The sequence below is a fragment of the Pristiophorus japonicus genome, chromosome 17 (genome assembly GCF_044704955.1).
Source record: "Pristiophorus japonicus isolate sPriJap1 chromosome 17, sPriJap1.hap1, whole genome shotgun sequence".
Classification (NCBI taxonomy): domain Eukaryota; kingdom Metazoa; phylum Chordata; class Chondrichthyes; family Pristiophoridae; genus Pristiophorus; species Pristiophorus japonicus.
Genome location: NC_091993.1, coordinates 12940551 through 12960141, shown reverse-complemented (window position 1 = coordinate 12960141; position 19591 = coordinate 12940551). Strand labels below are relative to the sequence as shown.

General features: G+C 43.5%; 2 protein-coding genes across 8 annotated transcripts in view; one reads left to right on the top strand and one right to left on the bottom strand.

Moving 5' to 3' along the window:
* The window catches only part of fgf7 (fibroblast growth factor 7), a 141922-nt gene extending 139674 nt beyond the window's left edge, over window positions 1-2248 (bottom strand). For all 4 annotated transcript variants that reach the window (XM_070858396.1, XM_070858395.1, XM_070858397.1 and 1 more), the window contains exon 1: window positions 1938-2248. The gene's annotated coding sequence lies outside the window, so the exon portion shown is untranslated. The remainder of the gene's footprint in view (window positions 1-1937) is intronic.
* LOC139227553 (protein FAM227B-like) overlaps window positions 1-19591 on the top strand; it is a 408664-nt gene that overhangs the window by 277969 nt on the left and 111104 nt on the right. For all 4 annotated transcript variants that reach the window (XM_070858392.1, XM_070858391.1, XM_070858390.1 and 1 more), the window contains exons 11-12: window positions 6537-6649; window positions 16185-16345. In XM_070858392.1, the coding sequence (XP_070714493.1) occupies window positions 6537-6649; window positions 16185-16345 (274 nt within the window). The remainder of the gene's footprint in view (window positions 1-6536; window positions 6650-16184; window positions 16346-19591) is intronic.

The window sequence follows — 19591 nt, the reverse complement described above, 5'->3', positions numbered from 1 at the left end:
TAAAACAAAATAATCCCACCAGATAGTCTTAATATCTATGTACAGTACATTTCTGTAGTATTTATGATTTTAAGTGTACTGCGTCAACTAACAATGTAAGTTCAGGAATTCAAGCATTTAGGAAAAAAACTATTTAATGCCATCTAATGAAACATATTTTAAATTGAATAAATAGGAAATGATAAAGATAATTAGTGGAGTAGTTTCCTAACTATGTGGAAATGTTTTGTTAATATTGTATATTCCAACAGCCTCCGGGTACTCTGGCGAAGATACCAGGCTTTAGGAAGTAACCTCCTGATACTATTCTGTTGAATATCACTGCCAGAGATTAACAGGCCACTTAAGATCATAAATAATAATACTTATTGAGCATAAGAACCTTTGGAATTATCCTATTTTACAAAGTGTTCAAGGCAAAGATTTGTTCTTCTCTGTTTAAAAAAAAAAGAGAAGTTGTGGCAACTTAGGAACCATGGAAAAATACATATTAATAGCTTTGGTAATTTTTCAAGTAGAAGCTTTTTTATGGTCGGCATCACCCCTTCTAAACCTTTAGCCAAATTTGGGTTTCCAGGCACCTTGCAGCAGACATATGCGCAGGAATGGTGTCTGCATCCAGTGAATGTAGACAAAACATCTAGTACCTGTCCATTGGCACCTGCTTCTATCCATACTACATTATACCAGCATCCATTTATTTTTGTAAGATTACATTTTTTGTCTTATCCACATCATCTTCCTCAAACATCAAGTGCGAGTTCATAGATTAATTTGTCTCAAAGACTATCCACTTAGTCACCTGAGTCATCTCCTCCTTAGCCTCCTTCCCTGCCCCAACCTCTCTGACCTCATATCACTTTGTAGCTTATCCTTCATCTCCCCATCTCCAGCCTCATCCAGCTCATCTCCTCTGAGACCTATCTCTTGCACCCTTGATTCCTCCCAACCCACTTCTTAACTACAAAATTAACTCTCCATGGCCCAATGCTCCCTGCCCTTGTGCATTACTCCCTTTCCTCAGCCTCCACCTCCCCACCATTCAAGAGTCCTCTCTTCAAAAAGCATTGCCTTTACCCCACCATCTTCTCGAGGAACCACCTTGTCTCCAACCTCCCTTTTATTTCTAACATCCTCAAATTTGCTGCTGACGTCTAACTCTGTGCCCACTCTGCATTTGAATCCCTTCAATCTGGTTTTTACTGTGTGCAATGTACCAAGGCTGCCCTGCTCAAAGTCACCAAGGACATCCTTTGTGACTGGGATTGTGGTATGCTATCCTTCCTTGTTCTTCTTGACCTCTCTATGGAATTCACTAGTTGACTTTGTTGTCATCTCTCTTCCGCAGTCCATTTCTGTGACACGACTATGATTTGGTTTCACCTTGCTATCTTTTTCCCCTCCTTCAAAAGTCCCCTTAAAGCTAACCTCTTTGATGGCTTTCGTCACCCTCCCTAATTCTTTTCCCGTTAGTGTGTTTTGATCATTTTAACCTCTGTCAACTTTGAGACATTATATATTACTTTAAAAGCTCGATATAATTTCAAGCATTCATTATATTTCAGCCTGCTTAAAAGCAACAGAATATTGCTAGGATACAAAAGAAAGGAATAGTCAAATTCCACCTAAATGAAATTGTGCACCAATTCTAGGTTGAGTTTTATAAAAAAAAAAATTATTCTTCAGCTGTGGGCCCAAGTATTTATTGCCCACCCGGGTTGTCTGAGGGTTATAAGAGCCAATGGGGCCAAGAATTCAGGGTCTCAAAGAGATCCGTTAATGCCCGTCTGCGGTGGCTATTCCTAAAAATCGAATGGCCGCTGCTTTGGTGTCACCTGGCCGACCCAACCTAAATTCAGGTCGGGGATTTTTCGGCCTTTGGATCCCATCCTGTCCAAGTGGTTGCACCGCCAATTTAAAACAATAAAAATACTTACCTATCCATATTCAGCAGAGTAAATTGATCCCCCGCCGCATGGTGCCCCCGACAGGTTTCTGTGTCAGTGCACAATCTCCGCACGGAGTGCAGCCTGGCAGCACGGCCACCCTTAAAGGGGAGGGCCCACTGCCGCGGACGTAATGGAAACATTTTTGCCGATCGGCCGGCAAAATACTGCCCCACGGGTTCGGCTGGTCCGCCAACGGGCAGCCTGGCACCCCTCCCTGGTGGTCCAGTGGCCAAAGGTAAAAAATGATCGAATCTCTCCCCCTTAACAGAGGAGAAGGAGCGTGGTGACGCACATGCACTGTGATGTCACCACGACTCCATCGCTGATTGACAGCGGCGGAGGTCCTGACCGACCCATTTTCAGCCAGTCAGCCTGGCTTTGAGTCTAAGGCCCGCCCCCATTCTGATCCATTTCCTGTAGGACTTTGAAAAAATGTCAAAGTCCTGAAAATGGATCTACTTACCATACCAGGAACTCCAGTGGTGAGTACCACTCTAAAGATCATAGGTGCGCCAGCTTTCTGGTGCACCTGAATTTCAACCCCAAAATATAGTCTGGGTCTGGAGGCCCATGCAGGCCCAGCTAGGTTCCTTTTTCTGATCACTTTTTTAAATGGCTATTTTTCAGATGCCAGCTCACAAATACCAAATTTATTGCATTCAATTTCACAACCTGCTATGGTAAGATTTGAGCTCAAAACCTCTGGTTTGTTAGGCTCATACCATAGCCACTAGGCTATTGTACCTTGCTATCCCTTTTATTTCTGCATGTCCCTCACTAACATTGATATTTCATTCTTTCATGTCAAAAAACATTGTTATTGTCATCCGTTCTGCAACTTTTAAGCAACTCATTACTGTTTTTCTCAAGTCCAGGGGTGACTAAGCTTTGTACGTGCACACTCAAATACATGCATGGGACACCACATTCCAGTCTCCAGTTGGGTCAGTTTCCAGTGATTGCAGGAAACTGATAGGACAAGTTCTTCTCCAGTGATAGACATTAATACAGTCAGTGAAATGCTTAGAGTTTAAAGAATGTTTCAATGTAAAAATCAGACCTTAAACCTGTGCTTATTTTATTTGTACAAGCAGCAGTATAACTATCATCTCTTCAAAGTGTTCTCACCGGAGTATTACGTACACTGGCACCTTTACAGTGTTCTTTTAGTAACAGCACACTGGAAATCTTCGAGTGGCATTACTAACAAAGAAATGCACCACCAGTGACCATGAAGCTGTCAGGTTGTTGTAAAAACCCAACTGGTTCACTAATGTCTTTTCGGGAGGAAAACCTGCTGTCCTTATCATAGAAACATAGAAAATAGGTGCAGGAGTAGGCCATTCGGCCTCACGAGCCTGCACCACCATTCAATAAGATCATGGCTGATCATTCACCTCAGGACCCCGTTCCTGCTTTCTCTCCATACCCTTTGATCCCTTTAGCCGTAAGGGCCATATCCAACTCCCTCTTGAATATATCGAATGAACTGGCATCAACAACTCTCTGCGGAAGAGAATTCCACAGGTTAACAACTCTCTGGGTGAAAAAGTTTCTCCTCATCTCGGTCCTAAATGGCTTACCCCTTATCCTTAGACTGTGTCCCCTGGTTCTGGACTCCCCCAACATGGAGAACATTCTTCCTGCATCTAACCTGTCCAGTCCCATCAGAATTTTATATGTTTCTATGAGATCCCCTCTCATTCTTCTAAACTCCAGTGAATACAGGCCCAGTCGATCCAGTCTCTCTTCATATATCAGTCCTGCCATCCCGGGAATCAGTCTGGTGAACCTTCGCTGCACTCCCTCAATAGCAAGAACGTCCTTCCTCAGATTAGGAGACCAAAACTAAACACAATATTCCAGGTGAGGCCCCTGTACAGCTGCAGCAAGACCTCCCTGCTTCTCTCCTCAAATCCCCTAGCTATGATGGCTAACATGCCTTCTACTGCACCTGCATGCCAACTTTCAATGACTGATGTACCATGACACCCAGGTCTCGTTGCACCTCCCCTTTTCCTAATCTGCCGCCATTCAGATAATATTCTGCCTTCCTGTTTTTGCCACCAAAGTGGATAACCTCACATTCATCCACATTATACTGCATCTGCCATGCATTTGCCCACTCACCTAATCTGTCCAAGTCACCCTGCAGCCTCTTAGCATCCTCCTCGCAGCTCACACCGCCAAGCAGCTTAGTGTCATCTGCAAACTTGGAGATATTACACTCAATTCCTTCATCTAAATCATTAATGTATATTGTAAATAGCTGGGGTCCCAGCACTGAGCCCTGCAGCACCCCACTAGTCACTGCCTGCCATTCTGAAAAGGACCCGTTTATCCCGACTCTCTGCTTCCTGTCTGCCAACCAGTTCTCTATCCACGTCAATACATTACCCCCAATACTATGTGCTTTAATTTTGCACACCAATCTCTTGTGTGGGACATTGTCAAAAGCCTTTTGAAAGTCCCAATACACCACATCCACTGGTTCTCCCTTGTCCACTCTACTAGTTGCATCCTCAAAAAATTCTAGATTTGTCAAGCATGATTTCCCTTTCATAAATCCATGCTGACTTGGACCGATCCTATCACTGCTTTCCAAATGCGCTGCTATTTCATCTTTAATAATTGATTCCAACATTTTCCCCACTACTGATGTCAGGCTAACCAGTCTATAATTACCTGTTTTCTCTCTCCCTCCTTTTTTTAAAAAGTGGCGTTACATTAGCTGCCCTCCAGTCCATAGGAACTGATTCAGAGTTGATAGACTGTTGGAAAATGATCACCAATGCATCCACTATTTCTAAGGCCACTTCCTTATGTACTCTGGGATGCAGACTATCAGGCCCCGGGGATTTATCGGCCTTCAATTCCATCAATTTCCCTAACACAATTTCCTTGACTAATAAGGATTTCCTTCAGTTCCTCCTTCTCGCTAGACCCTCGGTCCCCTAGTATTTCCGGATGGTTATTTGTGTCTTCCTTCGTGAAGACAGAACCAAAGTATATTTGTTCAATTGGTCTGCCATTTCTTTGTTCCCCATTATAAATTCACCTGATTCTGACTGCAAGGGACCTACATTTGTCTTCACTAATCTTTTTCTCTTCACATATCTATAGAAGCTTTTGCAGTCAGTTTTTATGCTCCCTGCAAGCTTCCTCTCATACTCTATTTTCCCCTCCTAATTAAACCCTTTGTCCTCCTCTGCTGAATTCTCCCAGTCCTCAAGTTTGCTGCTTTTTCTGGCCAATTTATATGCCTCTTCCTTGGATTTAACACTATCCCTAATTTCCCTTGTTAGCCATGGTTGAGCCACCTTCCCTGTTTTATTTTTACTCCAGACAGGGATGTACAATTGTTGAAGTTCATCTATGTGCTCTTTAAATATTTGCCATTGCCTATCCACCGTCAACCCTTTAAGTATCATTTGCCAGTCTATTCTAGCCAATTCACGTCTCATCCCATCGAAGTTACCTTTCCTTAAGTTCAGGACCATAGTCTCTGAATTAACTATGTCACTCTCCATCTTAATAAAGAATTCTACCATATTATGGTCACTCTTCCCCAGACTGGCGTATATGTGACTCCAGTCCCACACAACGTGGTTGACTCTTAACGGTTCTCTGATGTGGCCTCACAAGCCACTCAGTCGTATCAAGACGGGGATAGCCAATAAATGCCAATGCTGCCAGCAACCCCCACACCCTGAGAATGAAAAGAAAAGTTGGCATATTTGGGCAGGGTGGTACGGGCACATGTAACAGGGTTTATAACAGAGCTAATTAGAATATTCTGGATCCCCAAATCACGAAGTTTGCCCCAAGCTTTAAGATGCAAGTGTAGTATACTCATAGACCGATCTGAATGTTACAATCAAATCTAAATCTGGTAGTGTAAGCTTACATACCAAACAGCTTTTCTTAGAGATTAACCCGAATGCGATATTTCTTAGTGAAACAACATTGAGGAAAAAGGTTTGTTGTTTCTTGCAGTGTCCCTGATGCTTGCTACCTCTTCTAATCAACCTTTTTGACTCTCGCTTCAGTCAGCCACTCACCCGCACACACACATTGCTGTATTTTTATTACCGCTTCACCCCTACTCCCGAGTGAACTGGTGTCCTTAGTTTCTGGTCATCATTAAATCAGATCTCTATAGGAATTGTTTGCTATTCCTCTTTCCTGCTATTGTTGTTGGAGATCATGGCTGTCCACCTTCTACTATTAAGAGCAGCTGTTAATAATAGAAAAAATATTTCTTGATGGGTTTTTCCCAGAAATGACCACATTGAGTGATTCTTACTTTTAGCCAGGGTACAAACTTGCAGTGCAGTACTTGTTCTGTACAATTAATTGAGTCTGGTGGGGAGATGCCAAGTGCCAAACCTGTGTGGGTGGTAGAAGATCTCAAATTTGTTCAGTGAATCTCCTTGGAGTAAACAGAATTAAACAAAAAAGACAGAACAGCAAAAAGAAGCTGTAAACAGCTTGTGCTTTCTGATGTTGTAGTCTCACGGAAGAAATAACTCATCTTTTAAATGAAGGAATCACTATAGTCACTGATCAACATTTTCTATTTTCTAGCTGAATTTCATTTGGACTGTGACCTTGATGAGCTAATAAAAGATGTGAACAATCTGACTATGAAAGATGCATCAACTCCAAAAAACACAGCTGCACTTCTTGCTGAGAAAGAGGTACATTTAACAGAGACTTTCCTTTAAACACATCAGGGCACCGACAATTTTTGGGCCAGCGAGGGAAATTCAGCATTGCAATGGCAGTGGAGAACCGGCCACCCACCAACGTCCGAGTGAAACTCGAAAATAGAGGGTCTGGCCAAAAGTTGGATGGGCTTTAGGCCCCTCATTTACATATTTAAATAGCCTAATGCCTGCTTAAGGCATCCACCCAGACACCCAAAATCTGACCCTACAAATTTAGCAGTGGGACCAACGCCTGTGCAGATTGAGTGCAGGTAATCCCACTGCTAAGTTAGTCTACCTTTTTAAAAAAAAAACCAGCAACATCATCATCCATCATAGGCAATCCCTCGGAATCAAGGAAGACTTGCTTCCACTCTTAAAATGAGTCCTTACGTGGCAGAACAGTCCAATACGAGAGCCACAGTCCCTGTCACAGGTGGAACAGATAGTCGTTGAGGGTAAGGGAAGATGGGACAGATTTGCCGCATGCTCTTTCCGCTGCCTGCACTTGATTTCTGCATGTTGTCGCCGATGAGACTCGAGGTGTTCATCGTCCTCCCGGATGCACTTTCTCCACTTAGGGCGGTCTTTGGCCAGGGACTCCCAGGTGTCATAAGAACATAAGAATTAGGAACAGGAGTAGACTATACAGCCCCTTGAGCCTGCTCTGCCATTCAATAAGATCATGGCTGATCTGATCATGGACTCAGCTCCACTTCCCCTCTTGCTCCCCATAACCCCTTATCCCCTTATCGTTTCAGAAACTGTTTATTTCTGTCTTAAATTTATTCAATGTTGCAGCTTCCACAGCTCTCTAAGGCAGCGAATTCCACATATTTACAACCCTTAATGAGAAGAAATTCCTCCTCATTTCTGTTTTAAATGGCAGCCCCTTATTCTAAGATCATGCCCTCTAGCTCTAGTCTCCTCCATCAGTGGAATCATCCTCTCTGCATCCACCTTGTCAAGCCCCCTCATAATCTTATACGTTTCGATAAGGTCACCTCTCATTCTTCTGAATTCCAATGAGTAGAGGCCCAACCTACTCAACCTTTCCTCATAAGTCAAACTCCTCATCCCCGGAATCAACCTAGTGAACCTTCTCTGAACTTCCTCCAAAGCAATTATATCCTTTCGTAAATATAGAAACTAAAACTGCACGCAGTATTCCAGGTGTGGCCTCACCAATACCTTGTATAGCTGTAGCAAGACTTTCCTGCTTTTATACTCCATCCCCTTTGCAATAAAGGCCAAGATACCATTGGCCTTCCTGATCACTTGTTGTACCTGCATACTATCCTTTTGTGTTTCATGCACAAGTTCCCCCAGATCCCACTGTACTGTGGCACTTTGCAATCTTTCTCCATTTAAATAATAATGTGCTCTTTGATTTTTTTCTGCCAAAGTGCATGACCTCACACTTTCTAACATTATACTCCATCTGGCAAATTTTTGCCCACTCACTTAGCCTGTCTATGTCCTTTTGCAGATTTTTTGTGTCCTCCTCACACACTGCTTTTCATCCCATCTTTGTATCGTCAGCAAACTTGGCTACGTTACACTCAGTCCCTTCTTCCAAGTCGTTAGTGTAGATTGTAAATAGTTGGGGTCCCAGCACTGATCGCTGCGGCACCCCACTAGTTACTGGTTGCCAACCAGAGAATGAACCATTTATCCCGACTCTCTGTTTTCTGTTAGTTAGCCAGTCCTCTATCCATGCTAATATATTACCCCCAACCCCGTGATCTTTTATCTTGTGCAGTAACCTTTTATGTAGCACTTTGTCAAATGCCTTCTGGAAGTCCAAATACACCACTTCCACTGGTTCCCCTTTATCACCCCATTCGTTACATCCTCAAAGAACTCCAGCAAATTTGTCAAACATGAATTCCCCTTCATAAATCCATGCTGACTCTGCCTGACCGAATTTTGCTTTTCCAAATGTTGGTGGGGATGTTGCACTTTATCAGGGAGGTTTTGTGAGTGTCCTTGTAATGTTTCTTAATTTGCCAAACAGCAACATCACAGCCATACTGTGCCAACCACCTTTCATACAAAAGTTATATTTACATTCAAAGATCCTGCTAACGATGGATTAATGCAATAATAAAATAGGACAAACATTTACAGTAATGAAGAAGAGCTGTTTGGTTTGTAATCTTATGCTATCAGATTTAGATTTAAATTTGTTTGCACTCTTTATTGCCTTATACGTTTGTGTTGATGCTGATGGCAACAATAGAATAGTTAAGTTTCACATAATCTGGGTCAGTACTGCAAAGGATCAAGAAATTCTTCATACATCGACAACAGGAAAAATAAAGCAACGGATCATTAGGATCAATATCGAGGACTATCTGCATGATAGTATAGTGAATAATAGCCAACATAGTTTCAGAATCCTGGATGATCAACCTCTGACTTTTTTAAGAAGGTGACACATCGAGTAAATTTTGGTAACCTTACAACATGGTGTATCTGAACCTGCAAAAAGCCTTTGGTAAAGGTCCATGTGGAAGGTTGCTGCATAAGCTCAAAGCAGTGGGAGTTCAAGAAGACTTGCTTTTGCATCACACCTGTTATGTCATCAAAATGTCTCAAAGCTCTTTGCATACAATGAATGACTTTTGAAGTGCAATGACTGCTGTTAGATAGGCAGCACCTGGAACTGGGTAAGAAACTGGCTGAAAGAAAGGGGAAACGGGTGCATTTTGGGGAATAATGCTGGCGTGGTGAAAAGTAAAGACTCGAGTACCCTCAGTGATCAGTGCTTGGACCACTACTATTTACAACAACAACTTGCATTTATATAGCTCCTTTAACGTAGGAAACATCCCAAGGAGCATAATCAGACAAAAATTGACACTGAGCCAAAGAAGGGGACATTAGGTCAGATGGACAAGTGCTTGGTGAAAGAGGTAGGTTTCAAGCAGCGTCTTTAAGGAGGAGAGGTGAAGAGGTTTGGGCTGGGAATTCCAGAGCTTAGGATCTAGACAGTGAAGGCACAGCTGCCAATGGTGGGGTGAAGGAATTGGGGATGCACAAGAGGCCAGAGTTGGAGGAACACAGAGATCTTGTAGCGTTGTGTTATACTCATAATAAATGGTCAGACCGAGTACTGTGTGTAATGAGCAAGTGTGACCTTAGCTCCTTTATTGTAGTTCCAGAGTGCAGGTACCTCCTGGGTGGTCTGCTTATATACTGTACTCCCAAGGGATGCTGGGATCCCTTGGGACTCCAACAGGTAGGCCCTCTGGTGGACAGGTGTGATGCAAGTTACAAGGGGTTAAAAACATGACATCACTCCCCCATGAAGTCAACAATACACTTATTTACAAGGTGAGACGATCTGGGGCTTTGCGCTCCCTTGTCGATCGTCTCGGTACAAATGTTGGTGTTGTTGGGTTGGTTAGTTCATTGGGTTATTGGGCAGCCGGCTTGCCGGGCTGCTGGGGATGATGAGTTCTGTTTCGTGGTCAACGGGGATGTCAGTTGCCACGTGTGTGTGTGTGTGTTGGAAGGTCAAAGTTGGTGGTGTCCTCTTCAGGTTGTACGTAGCTGTTGGTGAACCGCAGTTTCATTTGGTCCAAGTGTTTTCTGTGTGTGTGTGCGTTTGTCCATTGGTCAGTTTGATCTGAAACACCCTACTCCCCTCTTTGGCTGTGACCATGCCAGTGAGCCATTTAGGACCATGTCCATAATTGAGCACAAACACAGGATCATTGATCTCAATATCGCGTGACAAGTTTGCCCGGTCATGGTACACACTCTGTTGATGCCGCTTGTCCTCCACATAATCATGTAGATCAGGGTGGACCAGAGAGAGCCTGGTTTTAAGCGCCCTTTTCATGAGCAGCTCGGCTGGGGGAATCCCTGTGAGTGAGTGGGGTCTGGTTGCGGTAGCTGAGCAGTACTCGGGACAACCGCGTCTGCAGGGAGCCTTCCGACACACGTTTCAAGCTTTGTTTGATGGTCTGGACTGCCCGTTCTGCCTGGCCGTTGGATGCAGGCTTGAATGGCGCAGATGTGACATGTTTGATCCCGTTGCGGGTCATGAATTCTTTGAATTCAGCACGTGAAATATGGCTCATTGTCACTGACTAGGACATCGGGCAGGCCATGCATGGCAAACATAGCTCTTGGACTTTCAACGGTGGCCGTGGACGTGCTTCCAGACATTATTGCACATTCAATCCACTTTGAGTAAGCATCCACACAACCAAAAACATTTTGCCTAGGAATGGGCCTGCATAGTCTACTTGGATTCTTGACCACGGTTTAGATGGCCAGGACCATAAACTTAGCGGTGCCTCTCTGGGTGCATTGCTCAACTGAGAGCAAGCGTTGCACTGGCGTACACATGACTCTAAATCTGAGTCGATGCCTGGCCACCACATATGGGATCTGGCTGTGGCTTTCATCACCATGAGGCCTGGGTGGATGCTGTGTAGTTCCCCAATAAATGTGTCTCTGCATTTCTTGGGCAAGACCACACGATTGCCCCACAAGAAACAGTTCGCCTGCAGGGATAGCTCATTTTCGCGTCTGTGGAATGGCTTAATCGCTTCCTGCATCTCCACTGGGACACTGGACCAGCTCCCATGGATGACACATTTTTTTACCAGAGACAGTAAAGGATCCTGGCTGATTCAGATCCTGATCTGGCGGGCGGTAATGGGGGATTTCTTGTTCTCAAATGCCTCCATGACCATAAGCAAGTCCGCTGGCTGTGCCATTTCCTCCCCTGTGGTGGGCAATGGTAGCCGACTGAAGCATCTGCGCAGTTCTCTGTGCCCGGTTTGTGGCGAATTATACAGTTGTATGCCGACAGCATGAACGCCCATCTTTGGATGCAGGCAGAGGCATTGGTATTGATCCCTTTGCTCTCCGAGAATAGTGATATGAGCGGCCTGTGGTTTGTTTCAAGCTCGAACTTGAGGCCAAACAAGTACTGATGCATTTTTTTTACTCCATAAACGCACGCCAGAGCCTCTTTTTCAACCATGCTGTAGACCCTTTCGGCCTTGGACAAACTCCTGGATGCATACACAACTGGTTGCAAAATTCCCGATTCATTAGCCTGTTGTTACACACACCTGACCACGTATGACGGTGCATCGCAAGCTAACACTAGTTGTTTACATGGGTTATACAGGACAAGCAGTTTGTTAGAATACAGTAAATTTCTGGCTTTCTTAAAGGGAGCCTCTTGTGCATTCCCCCATACCCAGTCGTCTCCCTTGCGCAGTAGCGCATGCAGGGGTTCTAGCAGGGTGCTTAACCCAGGTAGGAAATTAGCAAAGTAGTTAAGGAGTCCCAGAAACGACCGCAGCTCCGTCACGTTCCGTGGTCGCGGCGCGTTCTTGATGGCCTCCGTCTTGGCATCGGTGGGTCTGATGCCGTCTGCTGCGGTCCTCCTTCCTAGTAATTCGACGTCCTGTGCCAGGAAAACACATCTTGAGCATTTCAACCTGAGCCCCACACGATCCAACCGACTAAGAACCTCCTCCAGATTCTTCAAGTGCTCCATGGTGTCCCGACCTGTAACCAATATGTCGTCCTGGAAGACCACTGTACAAGGAACAGACTTTATTAAGCAGGCTTTCCATATTTCGCTGGAAGATCGCTGCAGCCAACCGAATCCCGAACGGGCACCGGTTGTAAATAAATAGACCTTTGTGCGTGTTGATGCAGGTGAGGCCTTGATATATTCAAGAGGGAGTTAGATATGGCCCTTACAGCTAAAGGGATCAAGGGGTATGGAGAGAAAGCAGGAAAGGGGTACTAAGGTGAATGATCAGCCATGATCTCATTGAATGGTGGTGCAGGCTCGAAGGGTCGAATGGCCTACTCCTGCACCTATTTTCTATGTTTCTATGCTCCTGCGTTATATAGGCCGAGGTCAGGTCCAGCTTGGTGAATGTCTTCCCTCCAACCAGGGTCGCAAATAGGTCGTCTGTCTTGGATAGCAGGTACTGGTCCTGTAGCGAAAAACAGTTAATTGTTACTTTATAGTCACCGCAAATTCTAAATGTACCGTCCTCCTTGAGTACCAGAACAATCGGACTGGCCCAGTCGTTGAATGCCACCGACACGATGATGCCTGCATGTTGCAGCTTGTCTAGCTCTATTTCCACTTTGTCACACATCATGTACGGTACCGCCCAAGCCTTGTGGTGGATGGATCACGTACCGGGAACCAAACGGATCTGCACTTTCGCCCCCGAGAAACTTCCAATGCCTGGCTCGAATAACGATGAGAACTTGCTTAGAACCTGGGTATATGCAGTGTCGTCAACTGACGAAAGTGCTCGGATGTCATCCCAGTTCCAGCAGATTTTCCCCAGCCAGCTTCTGCCAAATAACGTGGGGCCATCCCCCGGCACAATCCACAGTGGGTGTTCGTGTACTGCTCCATCATAGGAGACTTTGACTTCAGCACTGCCAATTACTGGGATTAGTTCCTTTGTATAAGTCCTTAGCTTCGTGTGAATGGGGCTGAGCTTGGGCCTGTGTGCCGCCTTCCCCCACAGCTTGTCGAAGACCGTTTTACTCATTATGGACTGACTTGCCCCCAGCTCCATTGATGCTGGAATGCCATTCAGTTCAACTTTCAACATTATTGATGGCCATTTCGTCGTGAATGAGTGTACCCCGTACACCTCTGCCTCCTCCGTACAAGTTTCCAATTCCGTCTGATCCACTGTGGACCGATCTTCCTCTGCAACGTGGTGGTTTGCAGGGTTTGCAGCTCGCCTGCACATTCGTTGGAGCTGTCCTATTCTGCAGCCATTGCACGCAAAGTGCTTAAAGTGGCATTGATGGGGCCGATCACCCCCGCAGCGCCAACAGGGTGCTAACTGCCTCGCATTAACAGATGATGGCGGACTCTGGGTCAATTGAGGTCGGGCCACAGCAGCCGGTGTGCACATTCTGCCCTGTACATTTCTGCTTAAAACCGACGTTACTTTGTGCACAGTACTGGCCGAAACTTCGTTCTGCAAAATCTGCTTGGTGTTGTCGCTGGTGGACATAAATGCCTGGGCTACCGTTATGGCTTTACTCAGATTCGGAGTTTCTACAGTCAACACTTTGTGAAGGATTGTCTCATGTCCGAAGCCCAGTACAAAAGAGTCTCTGAGCATTTGTTCTAGGAATCCCTCAAACTCACAATGTCCTGCAAGGCGCCTTAGTTCGGCGACGTAGCTCACCACTTCCTGGTTCTCCGATCATTGACACACGTAGAACCGATTATCTCACCATCAAAACACTTTCCTTAGGATTTAGGTGTCCCGGACCAGCGGACACGGTACTTCGTAGGATTTCTCTGTTGTGGCCCCACAGACAGTTAGGAGGATCATCCTTTGTTTAGTCGCGTTCTTGTCCCCTTCCAGCTCGTTGGCTACGAAATATTGGTCGAGTCTCTCCATGAAGACCTCCCAATCATCCCCATCCGAGAACTTCTCCAGGATGCCGATTGTTCTTTGCATTTTCGCGCAGTTCGTTACCTCGTCGCCAATTGTTATACTCATAATAAATGGTCAGACCGAGTACTGTGTGTAATGAGCAAGTGTGACCTTAGCTCCTTTATTGTAGTTCCAGAGTGCAGGTACCTTGTGGGTGGCCTGCTTATATACTGTACTCCCAAGGGATGCTGGGATCCCTTGGGACTCCAACAGGTAGGCCCTCTGGTGGACAGGTGTGATGCAGGTTACAAGGGGTTAAATACATAACAGGTTGTATGGCTGGAGGAGGTTACAGGGATAGGGAAGGGCCCTAGTAGTCACCCTGCTCTTTTAAATAAGGCAGCACGGTGTACTGGTGCAAAATGAAGGCACGCTTCCAGGGTATCGTGCATCCACTTGCATGATTCAATTCTTGAGTCCTCAACTGGAAATCTTTCCTATTCATAATAAACCCCGAAGCTGTTTTAGTGGCCTAGATGGCTACACAAGTGCTGTGAGATCTTCTGAATCTACCAGAACAGGCATTAGTTTAACAATATAGCACTCTTTCAATTCTGCTTTGATGCATCAGCCTAGATTATGTGCTCAAGTCCTGGAGTGACTCTGACTCAGATGAGAGTGTTCCCACAGGGCTAAGCAGCAAAATGAATTGTTTTCACTTTATTTCAATATAGTCCTGATACTCCTGATATTTATTTTGAGAGGAAGCATATTAAGATGGTGGGCAATGCGTTGAAGAGGAGGGGTGATAATTGAAAGAGGGTTGGTTGTAAAGGAGGGGTATTGTGTTCATAGGGGCATTGTATTGTGTTCAGTAGTATAGGATTGTTCATGCAGGAGCCAAATTAGATTTAGGTGAAAGTCTTGCCATTTGGTGATTGATGCACAATTCTCTTTGGCTGCACATTGACCCCAACTTAACCTTTTATTTAGTGAACATTTTTCCAGTTGAATTCATGACTTTATTTATAATGATGTGGCATCAGATTGTTTTAAAGGGGGGCATTATTTTTTATTTTATTTTTATTCTTTCCCTGTATAACAGACCATTCCTGGGTCAAGGGGTCTGGCAGGAAAGCAAATTTCAAACCACTGCTAATGGTACACCAGTGTGTCCTGGGGTGACACTTCCTCTGAATTTCCCCTTCTGCTTTGGACCCCCACTGACACCACAGCAAGTATGATCATGAACTCAACTTAGAGAATTGTCAGTCTGACTACTTGTTATTGCATTATGCCACCATTAGTAGGACTTTTGAATTTAATGTACCTTTTTTCTGAAAGGTGATTGGCAGGGTATGGCTGTGATACTTTTTTTTTTTAAGGGCACCTGATGACAGAGTACCTGTGTACTATCCACTGCAACAAGAAGTTAGAGGACCCTGGCCATATGCCTATGTTCTCAGTTGGAAAATGGTGAACTGCAAGATCACAAGTTAGGTTTAGATGTTTTTTGTCTCATCTTTTCCGAATATTAGCTGAGCTGCTTTTCCATTACAGCATCTAGCTGTTTCTTAAATGAGTCCAGTGTTCTGGCCTCCTCGTAACCCCTTCCAGCTATTAATCATTGTCTAGAATGAAAAAATTGTTCTTGATGTCTGTCCTAATTTTTCCCTTTATCATTCTGAACATGTGCATTTTTGTCATGCTGCCCTGTTACTTTATTCCTTTTAAGTTTTTTTTATCTTTAAGATCCACTCGAAGACATCTCTTTCTGAGGTGAGGAGCCCTAGGTTATCAATTCATTCGCAATAACTCTTCAGTCTGAGACTGGGGTGTACTAGGGCCATGGGAAGCAGAATTATACACAGTACTCCTGAAGCAGAAGGACCTAAAGTGGGGGGGGAGTGGGGGCGGAGGAGAGAGTCAAGTACATTTTTTAAAAGGGAAAATATGTACATAATTTGCTTGTACATATATTTTGATTAACAATTTGAACTACAGAAATGAATGGAATACCTAACTCTGTGAAGAAAACCCAAAAGCTTTGAATGGTATATTTTATTATATTATACTTTTAATCAATTGGTAAAGTGATCTTAACTTTTATCTTTTCACAGTCATCTTACGCTGGCCGAGGTCCAGAATTCCGACATATACTTTTCAGACTTTCTGGTCGAAGCCCTCTGGTAGCTCACTTCCTCAATATAAAAAAAATAGTGGGTAGAAGCTTGGGCACCATGGGACCAAAACTGAAACACATTGAGATTTCCAAAGATCCATATCCTTTATTGGTCAGTTTTTTTTGTAGTATCAATTCAGTATGTATTTCTAACAAAAGATTATTTTATACCCCATCAGTGGTGGAATGTTAAATTTTGCCTATTAATGCTCTGTACAATATAGATAAGGCCAAACAGCCTCATATAAAAGGTGCTGATCGTCACTGTGAAACTAATCTTAATGAAATTATATCCACTTTCAGAACATAAAGAATTATCTTATGCCACATGGATCTGTTAAAGCAAGGACATTTAAACGGTGGGAAACTAAAATATCTATGACAACAATTTAGTACTTAAATGTAAATTGAGACATTTGAAGGACTTAATGAAAGTGGCTGAATATTTTTACAGTTTTCATAAATTGTGCATCAATAGCGGGCCATAATTCTTGGCATCAAGCAATAAGGTTAACGGGGAAAGGGAAGATAATAAAGGTCTTAAAAATTATCAAATTAGTCGCACCACAAGACATGAACTTGACAAGATAGCTTCATTTGAGATTCTTCAGATTTAAAACTGTAAAAGCAGAATCACTCACAAGGCAGATAAGTTAATCGGATTAGGGTTGTTTCTAATAATTGTACTTAAAAAAAAAAAAGCACTTTGCTTCAGTAATTTAAGCTTTTCCAGAGTAACTTTATATGTAAACTACTACTGTCAAACAAGCTTTGCTCTGTACTTAAGTGGCAACATTTCTTAATGTAATTTTCAATTAAATATTTTATCACATTCAGAGATTGTCATATAATTTTCAGTAACACCATCATTATGTAATATCTCATTGGAGGAAATGTCAAGAGTACGATGTAGTCATGTTGTCTTACACCAAATTAGATCTGTTGTCCCCTGGTACAATGTAGGTATCATTGTTTACATATTAAACTAATGACTTTTGGAACTAGATATCATCAACCTAATTAGATCTATCCTTCCTAAATGTGTAATTGCTTCCAGCAGGCAGGTTTGGCAGATAGTCATATCAAATCAAGACTTAGCTGCATTTACCCAAGGCAGTGTCTTCAGTTAGATCGTCTTTGTTGTTATCCTCCTAGCCATCGCCTCCCTTTGTGTGGCAGAATACTCCCAGCAGATAGTTTACAACTTGAATATCTGCTTCTCATATTAGCTTGTTACATGAACTTTAACCCTAGCATGGCCATAATCTAAACCCTACAAGACTATAAGCTAGTTTTCTTTCTGTAAGAGACCTATAGACTACCTTAGAGGAGAGAGTGGTTCAATGAAAAATAAACCACTGACTACTTCCATGAGTGAGTTACAAGGTCAAAGTTGTCAGCACCTTCTCTTTTAGTAAAACACTGTAGTGTTACATCCTGTATTTGGTTTTTACTATCCAGTTTTATTAAAATTGCAAACTCCTGGCAATTTTCCAGTTTCATAAAGAAACTTCGCTCATCTTTAAGCAAGATTGCTCATGGAAAAGCTGATGCAATAGCTAATCTTGGAGTTTCGTGACATGTCTCAGTACGATACAGTAAGGACACCGATGCAGATAAAATGTGCCATTTATGTGGACTGTTTGAAAGTAGTCTCGAAGTTGATTTCAAAAAATGAATGACTAGTCACTGTTCTAGACTTCCATCTCTTTTCAAGTTTATATTTTTGAAGTTTGTAAATTGGATTCAGACAGTCTATGTTGCATCCTACAACAATATCTTTTGGATGTGCAATGCCAATGTTTAAATGCTTGGGTGGCATTGTGCATGAGAACGTTGAAGTACCTTGTTGGGGTGGGGAGGATAGGAAAGCAGGATGGGCATCCTTAGGTTGGGTAACTTCATATTGTTGGAGTGGGCTGCTGCTGTCTTCCACTGTTCAGGTTGTGTAGTTTAGCCCCCCCCCCTTTCACGTGGAGCCGATTGATAGCCTTAGGGTAATCACACCGAGTTGATATCCCTAATAGATTGCCTGGTAGTTCCCCAGTTCCAAGCAGAGAATGTTCATCATCCATTCTGATTGGCTAAACCATCTGTGGATAAATACCACATATTTCTTTGTAGGATTGGGTGTGCTTTATCATATCAACAGAATATGTCTTGCTGCCAACAGTGAGAACTATGCTATCTGCAAAAAGATCAAAACCAACCTCTCAAATACCTCCAACTTGCATGCTAACCTGCGTGCCAAAGAATTAGGGTTGGCGGTATCAAGAGACTGATTTTGGTCCTTTGACATCCCGAATTGCAGTCTAGCATGATTTGATGCTGGAGTATAATCACATCATATGTAGAAGTGCATCAATTTAGCCAGTTTGGGCATATTCTAATGCCATTGGGAGGATACTTGGACATAACATGACACTGGCAAAATAGGCACGATATTAAGCGCATTCTCAGGTCCAACTTTCAAGTTGCGGCCAAGGAGGAAACTCAAAGCTACTTTCTCAGAACTCAGCTGGTCATTCATTTTTTCCTTTGCTGTCCCAGAAATGCCACAGAATCAGGAACTCACAGAAACCCATTGGTTTACTCAATTTTGACATAGGAAATTCAGTAAGAGCCCTGGGGTGGGAACCGTTGATTAGGGGTGACTCTTTATAGTACTTGACTCTGGTTCTGTATAATGAAATAGTGGTAAATAGAAGATTACTAGCTATATGGAACAGTTCAGGAACCAATTTTAATCCCATTGAGGGCTAGAATTTCCCCGACGTCCGCCAGCGCCCAGTTGCCGCCCAAAAAACCGCCAAGGCTGGGAAGATTATCGCCGGTGAAAACTTGCCCCCCAAATTTTTTTAATCCGCCCAGAGAAAAATATGGGCCTTGCACTCCCAATCTGGATGGAAAAGTGCAATTTCAATGCCTAAAGAAAATGGGCTAAAAATAAAAAAATCTATAAAAATTTATACTGAGGCTGCGGGTTGGACCTAACACCAAAAAAAATAAAAATAATTTTTCAAAAAACCCAACTAAAAAAATCCAAAAAACATTCCCAAGACACTTTAAAATTAAATCACCCCAATACATTTTGAAAATAATTAGTAAAAAACCAATCACTTACCTTTTTCTTGCAGACCTACTTACCTGCCGCCCAGCTCCACTGATCCTCGTGGGCAGTTTAAAATTTTTTTTTTATCCTTACCTACGGGTCCCCGCTCAGCCAAAGATCGCGCCAGGGCGATCTGTGGACGGTGCATGGCGGCAGTCCGCTCCCCAGCGGGATTTTGAAACCGCCGGCGTGCCTCAGCTGGGGAATTTTTCGTCGACCCGGTTCTCGCTCAA